We start from the raw sequence: 12159 nt of genomic DNA, 5'->3' as shown, positions 1-12159 counted from the left end.
CTTACGCAGAATTTCCCTCTTAACTCTTTCACAAGTGTAAAAGAAATAGTATCAAAATTGATCAGTGGCATAAATCCAAAAGGAAACATTTTTTTTGTTGAAAAGGAGGACATCCAGCTTGCAAAAACGATGGTCCCGCTGACCGCACGATGTTCTTGGTTTCCTAGACCCAGGCAGATCAGTTACAACTGACTTGCTCTTTCTAGGCTTTTCCAAGCATCTTTAAGCTTCCCTACCAAGTCCTGTAATTGTTCCATGTTACATCTAAAGCTAATCTCTGGGTGGGATGAGAATCAGTGTTCTCTATGTTTAAGGTCACCAAATATACCAGTCTGTACATCTTATGAAGTTAATTGCTTTTTATCTGATATTCCAAATGCCATGAAACATCAGTTATATAAGGGGGGGATCGTCCTGTACTTCTCAGTAAGATTTCTAGAGAATTCTTATTATTCTCATATTCTGTGCAAAACAATTCTCTTCGCACTCTATCAAATTTACAGTCTTCTAGATAAGTGTTTAGAGTTGACTTGTCAGCTCTTTGCTTTCCTGCTTCTAGTATGTAAGTTGCAGCTGCTGCATGACAATGTTTTAACACCACTGGGTCCATAAGTTTCAAGTCTGGGTGATCTAACGCGGCCTAGTCCTCCTGGGCACCCAGCAGGGTCTGGAAAGCTGCCCAGAGAAGGATGAACGCACTAGAGTGGAAGGAGCCAGATCGGCCAGCAACTGGCAGCCTTTCTGCACACACTCCGAGTGTTCCAGTCAGAGGGTGCTGTGACCTTCGACTCACGCACCCCTGAATGACGCACCCCTGAATAACTTTTTAAAAATCTGTATACATTAAGGTTCATTCTTGGTCCTCTAAAGTTCTATAGATATGACAAATGCATACTGTTATGTATCTACCATTACAGTATCATACTGACCAGTATCACCACCCTAAAAAAATCCTCTGTGCTTCACCTGTTCAACCTTTCCCCCACCCCAACGCATCTTAGGCAACCACTGATCTGTTTACTGTCTCTATTTCAATTTAACTTTTTAAAAAAATTTAAAACAGTTTTGGAGCTTTTATAAATTGATTGAGCTTTTATAGATAGTATTTTCTTTGGAAACAAACCTCTTTGACTTGAGCAACGTTACAGTTATTAGTTACTGTTATTAGTTATTCTAGATGCAACTCACAGATTTGGGTCATGCCTCTTGAAGGAGCAATACAATCTTATCATTTTTAAAGGAAGTAACATTTCATTACCTCTGCATACGTTGAGGCATTTAGAGGAATCGGGGCACTTGAGGTGGGGATAGCAGAATGAAGGAGGCAAAGAGGGTGTTTCAACAGAAAACGGTAAGATTTTAGCATAAGATTTTAGCTGTGTCGGGAGGGGAGAGATAGGAGTTGTAACCCAAGAGTGATTATGTTTCGGTTTTGAAACACTTGATGTAAACTAAAAGAAGGCCTCTACCACACAGACTTCAACCAGCTACTGGGATCCGGTTAGACGTTTGCCTGTAGTTTAGGACCTTTATTTCAATTCTGCAAACTCCTTACTAAGTGTCTGCTCTGCTTGAAGTTGCTGTGCTATATGCTCTAGGCCTACCTTCTTCCGGTACCACTGTTTGGTCACATACGCATACTTCTCCTTTGACGAGCTGGCCGTTGAGCAACATTCAGGGGGTTCCTCTTGCTCAGAGTTCAGGGCATTCCTCTCTGACTACCAAAACCACGGACTTATCCTGGAAAGAAAAAGACATGGGTTACCTACCCCAGGTCACACTTCACTCCCCATTCTCCTTTCAATATGGCCCCAGTTCCTCAGTTGCTGTTGAATATATAAGATCACTTTAGATTTGGGGAATGGGGAGCTCTTTGTGCCCACTGAAGCTTGAAGGAAGAAACTTCTGTTCTCATTTCCCTCAGGTACCTTGGGTGACATTTGAAAAAGAAATGGCAGATATTGGAGGAGGGAAAAGTAAGAGACACAAGAAGACAATGTATTGTTTAATCTGAACATAGATCTAACATATATTTATTGAGTACCAGCTATGTGTTAGGGTGTCTGCTGGAAGTTCTCCCATATTTATTCTAACCATTCCCCTTCAAATAACTCTATGAAGTAGACTTAAAGAAAAACAAAATCTTTATGTTACAGATAAAGTAACAGACTCAGAGAGGCTTACTAACATGTCTCAGATCACACAGAAAAGATTTGAACCTGGAATATACTTAATTCTAAGGCCCTGACAGCACATTAAAATCATTTGGGTCTTTTAAAAAATAAAATAAAATAAAAAACCTTGCCCGAACCCTATCCCAGACCAAATTAAATCCCAATATCTAAGGGCATTAGTATTTTTGAAATGACCCCAGTAATCATAACGTGCAGCCAGGGTTGTGAACCATAGTTCTGCTCCGAGAGACAGCTCCTTTTCTCCTACAAGAAGGGAAGGGCCATTTTCTGAACCCATGTGTATTCTAAATACTCTCAGAGCACTTTTAGATCCACCCCAGCGCTATTTTCTACTCCTCGCAGGGGTTCTTATCATCTCTAGATAAGTGTAAGTAAGCAGATGGCATGGGGCAGAGGTTATTATTGATGGTAGAGAAGTACAAATTCAACTGAGTTAATTCAATCTGTGTTTCTCTTTTGATAAGATGTGTATGTAGTGCTGATAGATTGTCAAAGCACAATGTCAAAAAGTGTCAAGAAAATTTGATATGATTTACAAAATGTGCTGGTAATTTTCTGTCGAGTATTTAGACACCAACACCAAATGTACTGACTTGGTTTATAGGGGGTTTAAGAAGATGGAGCTTGGGTCTATTGGTGGGGGTCGGGGGGAGAAGTCTATGAATTCCTGAGATTAGATTTGTCAATTGCCATATAAAATATATTAGATTGGTGGAAAATTGCGGTTTGAAATGTTAAAAAGAATTGCAAAAACCACAATTACTTTTGCACCAACCTAATAACATTTTACACCATGATTCTTGAAGTATGGTGATTTAAATGCCTAGGCCTCTCTATCAATTATAAAACCCCACATTTTAGTCTTCTTTTAGCCTTGAAACCACTCATGAACAAGAACTGTTTAAAAAATATCAAAAGATCATAATGTTTTGAACACTGTATCAAAGATTATGAAGAATGTTTTAGTTATTCAAATATAATAAAAGCTGAATGGATACATAAATGCATTCTTGGAATTGACGAAACATGTCATTTTGTACAGTAAGTTTCCCTGGGACATTTATTTTAAGATACATAAAACCAGAGTGCCTCCTTGCATGAGTTTTATTAATAGACTTCTGTTTTAATGGAGAATTAGAAACAATGTAGAGACCATAATGCCCACACTCCACCTTATCCCACCAGCTACCCACACTTCAGCCCCCAGTGATTCAGGAACTACTGTTAGCATTCTGTCCAATTTATGTAATTCCTGCTTGGTTACTGCTGGGTGTATGTAGAGTGCCTGAAGTTGTCAAACCACACTGTGGATATTGCATATGGGACAGAAAATCACACTGTGGCGATGGCTCTTCTGTTACTGAACACAAGGGGTTCGCAGCTCCCAGTGTTCCATTCAAGAATGAGACATGGTTGTCGTTAGGTAGTTTTACTTGCTTGCAGCAAGTAAAGGAGAGAGGGGATTCATATTCCAAACTCTGTCTCCCTGAAAGGAGGCTTAACCATTGCTTATACACAGATTGGTTAATTACATATTGAGTTCTTCTTTGCAGTGGGCTACACTTATAGGTTGGGTTCCTGTTCAGCTCATCCTGTTTATAGCTGTGTATGCAAAAGACTGTGCTACATTTTAACATTGAGCAAGAATAGCATTTAGTAGGAACTGCCCGGACCTTGAGACCTTTGTCTTACCTAATACTTCCTGGTTTCTACACTTAAAGTTCCACAAAAAAATCTGAGAACATCTTGCTATTACTGCCTGATTATTGTCCCACAGACAAATTGCAGAATGATTCTATATTTTCTGGCTTAATTGTGAGACAGGAAAGTCATGGGCAGTCAGGGACAGGACCGTGATAGAAGACATCAAGGCCCAGAAAAAAAGAGTTTCAAAGGTTTCAAAGTGAGATGGAAAAAGTCGTAGTCAGTCAGGGACACGGGCAGAGGACCTCAAGGCCAAAAAGAACAGTAGCTGACCAAAAAAATGTAGAGGAGGGAACTGGGCGGGAGGGGCTACCACATCCGACAGGCAGAGTCAGCCAAAGCACCAATCCAGGAGCAGGAGGGAAAGGGGGGTGCCCAATCAGCGCCTGGGAAACAAAGATTGCAGACTCAAGGACATAGAGTCTTCGATGCAGCTTAGCCTGTGGGGCATTCCATTTTCGGGTCCCCCCTCTCTCTGGAGAGGTTTTGTCTTGCGCTTTACAATAAAACCGTGTACTGCTTAAATTCACTTCTCCATCGGTATCTCCATTCTTCCGTATCTCCATTCTTCGGTGGCTGCGAGATCACGATCCCACACGTGGACACCCACGCACACCCACTCCACACCCACCCACTTCAATTGGTGTAAGCTTTATAGTTTTGACCAATTTGTTCAATTACTTTTCTTTTTCTTGCAAATAATCTCTTTCATCTGACTATTTGCTCTTTAAATGAAATGCTCAGCCTATTTTGTGATGATTATCTTCCTGGATTATAGCATTTTTTAACTGAAACTTGCCATCCCTCAACGCCAAGCCAATTTTGTAAATGGCTACTCACTCAGTAAATATTCCATCATGTTCTTTAGAAGCCTGGAATAATTCCCTGATACAACTTGGGTATCATCAGATAATCATCTACTTTTTCACCTAAGATTCCTTTTAATCTGTTATTGCAGAAAATTTCAAACAAAGTAGAAAAAATAGTAAATCAAATCTCCATGTACCCATCGTCCAATTTCAACAATGCTTCCCCGAAAGTAAGACCTAGCTGGACCATCAGCTCTGATGCGTCTTTTGGAGCAAAAATTAATATAAGACCCAGTATTATATTATATTATATTATACCCAGTATTATATTATATTACCCGGTATTTATTATATTATATTATATCATATTATACCCAGTATTATATTATGTTATGTTATATTACCCAATATTTATTATATTGTATTTTACCCGATTTTATATTAAAATAAGACCGGATCTCATATTAATTTTTGCTCCAAAAGATGCATTAGAGCGTCTGGCTAGGTCTTATTTTGGGGGAAACACTGTAGTCTTGTTTTATCTACACCTCATTTACTATTCCTCTTTTTGAAGCTAATCTCAGGTTTCTTCCGTACAAATTTCAGTGTATATCACCAAAAGATAAGGACTTTTGAATAATACTATTATGCTTTAAAAATTAATAGTTTTTTAATATTATAAAATATCCAATGTTCAAATGTTTTCAGGTTTCTCAGTTTCTTTTAAATTGGTTTGAATCAAAATTTAAGATCCAGATACTACATTTAGTTGGTTTGTCTTGTAAATCTCATATAGTTTACAGGTACCTCATCCTTTTCCCTTCCTTGCAGTTTGTTAAAAAATTGAGTTGTTTTATAGTGTTTCCTCCAGACTAAATTTTACTGATTGAATTCCTATAGTCTCTCTCTTTTTTTTTTTTTTTGTCTTTCAGTATGATCTTTCAAAGTCACTCAAACCTGGTACATATTTTTTTTTTCAATTATAGTTGACATTGGCACTTTATATATATATATATATATATATATATATATATATATATATATATATGTATATATATATATATTTTATAGTCTCTTTTAATGTGGTTTTCTGTGTTCTGTATCTTATAAACTGGTAGTTAGATCCAGAGGCTTCCATATTTTTGGCAATACGACTTCAGAGGGTACCGTGTGTGCTTACCTTAAAAGGCCTGCAATGAATATTTGTACTTCCTTTAGTGACATCAGCAGTCATTGTTGATCATTGCTTAGCTTCATTACTTTGTTAGGTATTTGTACAATGATGATACCCTAATGCCATCAAATTTTATCTTTCATTATCTAGAATACTTTAAAGAGAAACTTTCCTTCATCAAATATTTGGTTGTCTTGTGGTACTCTTTGTGCAACAAAGGCATGTTGAGTATTGATACTTCCCCTTTTATTTACTTGTTTTCAGAATAATGAATTGGTTCCAAAGGTGAACAATGATTTCTTTATAGTATCTCTATGAACACCTGGGTGTCGATGTATCTGATGTGTTTCAATCCATTTCAGTTATTATTTCTTATTGCTGCTCAAATTCTTACTACTTTGGCTAGTAGGGGCCACTTGAAGTTGGCTCCTGAGTCCTTTTGATACAATCCTAGTAGTTTTCGATAGTGTCCTCACTTTCTGGTGTGACAAAATATCCCAGTCTCATCGTATACACTTCCTGCTTCAGACTTGGAGTGAGCCATTTTTCCAAAGAGCTTTGGTTCTGTTTTAGTGGAAAATAGTATTTAGAGATCACAATCTTGTGCTGCAGCAGAAGGTAATAATTCAGTAAAGACTAATAAGGAATAAAGGAATGAGCTGTGTGGATATTTGGGAGAACAGCATTCCAGGCAGAAGGAACAGCAGGTGCAGACTCAAGGCTAAAACAGAGTGGTCAAGAAGAGGAAAGTAGTAGAAAAAAAAGTCAGAGAGATGAAGGGGAGCAGGCCCATTGAAAAGGACTTTAGTTTTGCTTGGAATGAGATGGGAGCCATTGGAGGGTTTTGAGCAGAGCAATGACATAATCTTTTGTGTTGTTTTCACTGCATCACTATGGGTTCTGGGTTGAGAATGGACTCAACATGGTTAAGAGCAGAATCTTGGAGAAGTGTATCACAATAAACAAGGCAAAAGACGGTGTGGCTTGGACCAGTGTGGTAGCAGTGGAAGTAATGAGAAGAGGTCAGGTTCTGGATAGATTTTTGAAGATGGAAACCAAGTAATTCGCTAAAGAATTGGACTTGGATTGTGAGAAAAGAGGATTCAAATGTGACTCCAAGGTTTATGGTCTGAGACATAAATGAGATTGTAAAACATCATGACAATCTGATTGACATCTGTTCTGTGGGTCAGTGCTATGTTTGTGGAGAGTTGGGGGAGGAGTGGAGAGAGGTCGGGCAAAGCCTCACAAGAACTACATACTTAAGCTGAACGGTGCAGGGCATGTAGGAGGACCGGGTGACCAAGAGGGGAAAGAGCATGCTGAGTGGAGGGAACAATTTACATAAATGCAGAGTCATGAAAGGACTATGGGTTTGGAATTAAAATTCGTTTCTGAGGTGCAAGGACCTATGGCAGGTAATGAGTCTACAGAGGTAGAGAGAGACCTTACATGTTCCATGACAGGAATGTGAATTTTATTTTATGGGTGATAAGGAGACTAGAATTTTTTAAGCCAAGAAATGGCATTACCAGGGATGCATTTCAGAAAGATCATCTGGGCAGCAAAGTGAGAGAGAGAGTGAAGGTATAGATAGAAAAACATGAAACTTCAATCATTCTAAGAATTTATCAAAGACCATTTTATCATTAAAAGAAAGATGACTCTCTTCACCTCTTTCTAACAGGCCCCTGCATCTCCCTGAATGCAGTTTTTATGTTCTACTTCCTATTCCAAATAATAGTAATAATATAAATAATGGTATTTTTTTGTTCAGAAATAGGATTTATTAAGATAAATTCTCGGGCCCTTAAAAAGATGCACAAAAACCCCATTATTCTTGGATAAATGAGAAGTAACATTTACTTAACTATTATGTTTTCATGATGCAGAGGAGGGTGTGTACACCAGAAAATATAACTAAATTGTAGTGCAGAGCATGTTACCATAAAAGCATCAAATCTCAAAAGGTTCATAAAATATGAGGTGGGAGCTAAAACCATAATTTTACTACAGAATATTCAACTCTGATGAACTTCAAATTTTTATGAAGTACTAGATTTTGCCTCTTCTGGTTGAACCAGAAGTTGGGTACTTTACTCTTGACAGCTTCTCTTGATGAAATTGAAAGAGATTGAGTCAATTGTCAAAGTAATTTTTAGTCGACGACGTGATGTCTAAGTATAACATCATAGAAATCTTTGAATTTTAATTTTGTTTGAAAATAGAGAACGGTAGCCCCAGTGCCCAAAGCAGGGCTTTCCTTGACGATGTTCAGATGTTGGCCTGTTTCTTTCACTTAACCCCTCACTCACTCTGGATCTTCCCCTTGATCATTTTTTTCTCCTTCTAGTTTTGACGGTCTGTTTTCCATTCTCTAGTTCACAGGATGTACGGTGGACATGCTCTTTTTCCAATTTTTCTCCAAAACAATGATGTCAAGACAGTCATAAACCCATTATAAAAATTGTTGATTTTTCCAAATATCCCATTATGTTACTTAAAAACAATTTTACCACAGTAGGACAAACATCAAACCAGTATTCTTTATTAGAGATGGAGTCTAAACTGGCTCTAGAGAGGGCGTCCACTGGATTTTTCATTTACTGTAATTAGTTGTTATTATAAATGCAAAATCCTGTAACTATGAACCATTTAGTAAGTTAGAGTCTTGTTGTACACACCCAGATTTCTTAAAACATCAAACATTTGTTGAGCACATACTATGTACCAGGCGCTAGACAAGATAACAACAGAGATGCCTAAAGTGAAAAACATAGCCTTCGCCCTTACTAAAGTGCTATCGAAAGTACAGTCATGCACTGCACAATGATGTTTTGATCAACAACAGACCATGTATACAAAGGTGGTCCCACAAGATTACAATAGAGCTGAAAAATTCCTATCTACCTATGGCCTAGTAACCTCCCCGTCATAGAGACATTGTAGCACACTGCATTCATTACTCATGTGTCTGTGGTGATGCTGGTCTAAACAAACCTACTGCACTGCCAGTTGTGTAAAAGTACATGTATTAATATCTAGCACGTGCAATTATGTACAGTACATAATACTTGATAATGATGTGAAACAACTGTGTTACTGGTTTATGTATTTACTATACTACACTTTTTATTGTTATTTTAGAGTGTACTCTTCCTACTTATAAAAAAAGGTTTGCTATAAAACAGTATGCAATGTACACTGACAGCAGCCTCATACATCTCGTGTTTATAGTCTCGATTGTATCATTTTCTCGTGTGCTTGATTTAATCTCATGTTGTTTTCTATGGTAACATGCTGTACAGGCTTGTAGCCTAGGAGCAATAGGATATACCACACAGCCTACGTGTGCAGTAGGGCATACTATCTAGTTTTGTGTAAGTGCCCTCTATATTTGCACACGGATGAAATTGCCTAACCACACATTTCTCATAATGTAGCCTCATCAGTAAGCGATGCATGACTGTATAATTAAGCATATATTTTCTATATAGTCAAAAACAATCTTCAACGGTCACAAATTTACTGGTTTTTAGAATTGGCTTTAGACAAAAATTCTCATGATGGAGGAGCAACATAGAAAAAGCATCAATGGGGAATCAGGAAACCAGACCTACGGTCCTGCTTTGCTGCTATTCATTCATCAAGTCAACTACTCATCAAATATTTACCAGGAGCCTACACAGTGGGAAAAACTGTTAGGTACTGGGAGCCTGGCAGCAAATACGAGAGAACAGCTACCTGCTCTCTTTCTGTGTGAATGTGAGTGTGTGCTTCACTTTTCCGCATGTCTAACCTTGGTTAGACTAGATATCTGAGGTTTCTTTCAAACCTAAAATGCTAAGCTTTCTGATACCACCCTGGAAGAAGCTGCCCAGGCAGTCTTGGAACTTACCTTCCTCTGGGTTAGCTCTTGTCCTGTTTTCAAAATAACTTTGTATACACAGTTTTAAAATGTTTTGGTTAGCCTCTCATCTGCATTTGGATTATCTTGGCAAAGCCTGGGTGTGGCACTTCCTGCTCAGAAGACTTCAGAGGCAGGGGACCAGAGTTAGGAAAAGAGATGGACCACGTGCAGCTAGAGAGCTGCTCCCAGAAAGTAGCCTCCTCTATGGTTCCTTCCGTCCAGTAATATGACTTCTCTTGCCACGAGTTTGTCGCTTAGGTGATCCGTTGCTCTTCTTCAGGTCTAATAAGCCGTGTAAAGGGATTCGCTTATCAGGGGAGGAGAACTGATCAGCTTTATGGTGCAGGAAGCACTGTCCTTGCGTCCCACACTTTTCCCAGTGGGTATCAAGGTAACAAGTTTCATGTGTTCTGGCTTCAAAACCGACAAGTAAAGAGCATTTTTGCCTGCAGCCAGGATACATTTTTCAAGGGGCGAGAATGGATTTCTGTAACAGAGGAAGAGAGTGCGCGAGAGATATACGTTGTGTCAAGAATACCAAATGTCACAACCTCGGGAAGCCTTCTTGTAGCTTTTAGGGAAATGAGCAGCTAGACTCCTCGACCAATCTGTCGTTCCCAGTCAATGCAAAAGACAGGGGCCGAGGTTGCTTCCGAATGGGGCCGGCTAATTTAGCCACTCCCACGAGCCTGAGGGTCGGTGGTTATATCTCTGTTCCTTGAATACCTCTCTCGCTGAAACGGACCACAGCAAGCAGAGGCTGAAAAAAAAGAGCAAAGAGGAAGAAAACAAAAGCTGCCAATTATGGAAGATGTAAAGGGTAAGAGCGAAATTGATTTGATCCGAATCCTTAAGAACAAACCAAAAAAAAAAAAAAGAAAAAAGAAAAAAGAGAAAAAATACCCAAACGCTCAGACTAAAAGCAAGTACTTGAAAGAACAAGAGGCAAAAAGCCCTAAATGAACTTTCCCACCCTCTCCTCCGGAGAGGAGGCAGAGAAAGAACTTTGGGAAACTTTTTAGGAAGCAAAGCCCCGCGCTTGTAGTCAAGGGTGGCTCCTGAGGCAGCTGAAAGGGCTCATGAATATTCATTACCATTTGTATTCAGATCTGGTTTTTTAGAGGCAAATGACTTCTTCCGTCCGCTTGCAGTTTAAGAGGCAGCTGCCTCATTTACAGTCCAGTCATCTTGCTTCGGGTCTGTACCCCAGCGTATTTGCTTGAAGATGCTGGGCACCGTGTGTAGATTTGTTTTGTTCTTGAATTTCCTGCGTGCTTTCCTGTTGTGAAATTAGCAGAGGCTTCTCTGCAGGGAATTAGAGAAGTTATGTGGCAAGAGGCTGTCACAACAGGACCCCGGAGTACGTTTTGCAAAAGACTGAAAGTTTCCTGGGATGTGTTGGGGAGTGTGTGTGTGTGTGTGTGTGTGTGTGTGTGTGTGTGTGGTGGGGAGGGTAGGATGGAGAGAAGGGGTGGAAGGGAAGAACAGTTTTATCTTAAAAAAGCAAGGCATATCTGACTGACTATATTTAGATTTTGTCTAAAAACTACAAGAGCAGCCTGGTTTGCACAGATGCTGTGCAGTCTCTGTCTTTTACCTCTTTTGGGCATTTTCTGCCTGGACCGAGAGCCCGCTGCTTGCCAGCCGGTGGGAACCAGGAAGAATCTGAGCAGCAGTGTGGGTGTGTAGAGTTGCAAACCTCTTCCATTAGCTCTAGTTTTTAATATCCCCACACGTTTTCTATCACCTAGAACACGGAGGAATGGAAGGAGTAGCCGACAGATTGCTTAATAAGGGTAATAATGATAGCGGTTAACGTTCACGAAGCCTTTTCCTCTGCGGGAGCTGTTCTCGGCATGTTACACGTGTTATTTATTCCTCACCTCCACTTTTGAAATGAGTGCTACATTCTCATTCCCATGTGTAGATGACGGAGTTGAGGTATGGGGAGACTCCCTTGCCTTGGGATCCACAGTAAGTGGTGAATTTGCAGGCTGGCGATTGGACGCTGCTTCCGTGGGCTTTTCTCCACCACACTGCTGCTCCACTCCAGAGACTCACTACTGCCCTGACACCGTTAATTCTGGGTTTGCACATCCTTGAAGCTACGGGGGAAATGATACTGATGACATCTCAAGTCTGGGAAGGCATTTGTGCTTTCCTATCTGGTTCACATATTTTTTTTTCATTTGGCACTCATGACCCTTCTCTGTAGCAGAACCCCGGTATTGTCATTGTTGCCTTTTACATAAGGGAGAGAATAAGGCCAGGAGGAGTTAGGTGACAAGAATCATACAGCTAGACTAGGTCAGAAATCCCCTGGCTCTGGTTTCCCTTCTAACATGCAGAGCAAGCCCAGTCATTTCT

General features: G+C 39.7%; 2 protein-coding genes and 1 pseudogene across 5 annotated transcripts in view; 1 reads left to right on the top strand and 2 right to left on the bottom strand.

Annotated features, from left to right (window-relative positions):
* TCTN3 (tectonic family member 3) overlaps nt 1-3208 on the bottom strand; it is a 50828-nt gene extending 47620 nt beyond the window's left edge. The window contains exon 1 of one of the 4 annotated variants that reach the window (XM_033129955.1): nt 1605-3208. In XM_033129955.1, coding sequence (XP_032985846.1) covers nt 1605-1674 — 70 coding nt within the window. In that variant the 5' untranslated portion in view covers nt 1675-3208. Of the gene's footprint in view, nt 1-5; nt 146-1604 lie in introns of those variants that run through there. The other 3 variants (XM_033129957.1, XM_033129958.1, XM_033129954.1) reach the window with 3 other exon arrangements.
* On the bottom strand, nt 151-765 carry LOC117036267 (COMM domain-containing protein 3-like; annotated as a pseudogene).
* A 7272-nt stretch (nt 3209-10480) lies between the features above and the next one.
* The window catches only part of ENTPD1 (ectonucleoside triphosphate diphosphohydrolase 1), a 92804-nt gene continuing 91125 nt past the window's right edge, over nt 10481-12159 (top strand). The window contains exon 1 of the mRNA XM_033130349.1: nt 10481-10612. Within this exon, the coding sequence (XP_032986240.1) occupies nt 10597-10612 (16 nt within the window). The 5' untranslated portion in view covers nt 10481-10596. The remainder of the gene's footprint in view (nt 10613-12159) is intronic.

The sequence above is a fragment of the Rhinolophus ferrumequinum genome, chromosome 16 (genome assembly GCF_004115265.2).
Source record: "Rhinolophus ferrumequinum isolate MPI-CBG mRhiFer1 chromosome 16, mRhiFer1_v1.p, whole genome shotgun sequence".
Taxonomy (NCBI): Eukaryota; Metazoa; Chordata; class Mammalia; order Chiroptera; family Rhinolophidae; genus Rhinolophus; species Rhinolophus ferrumequinum.
The sequence above is the reverse complement of the archived record's forward strand: the minus strand, read 5'-3'. Positions and strand labels throughout refer to the sequence as shown.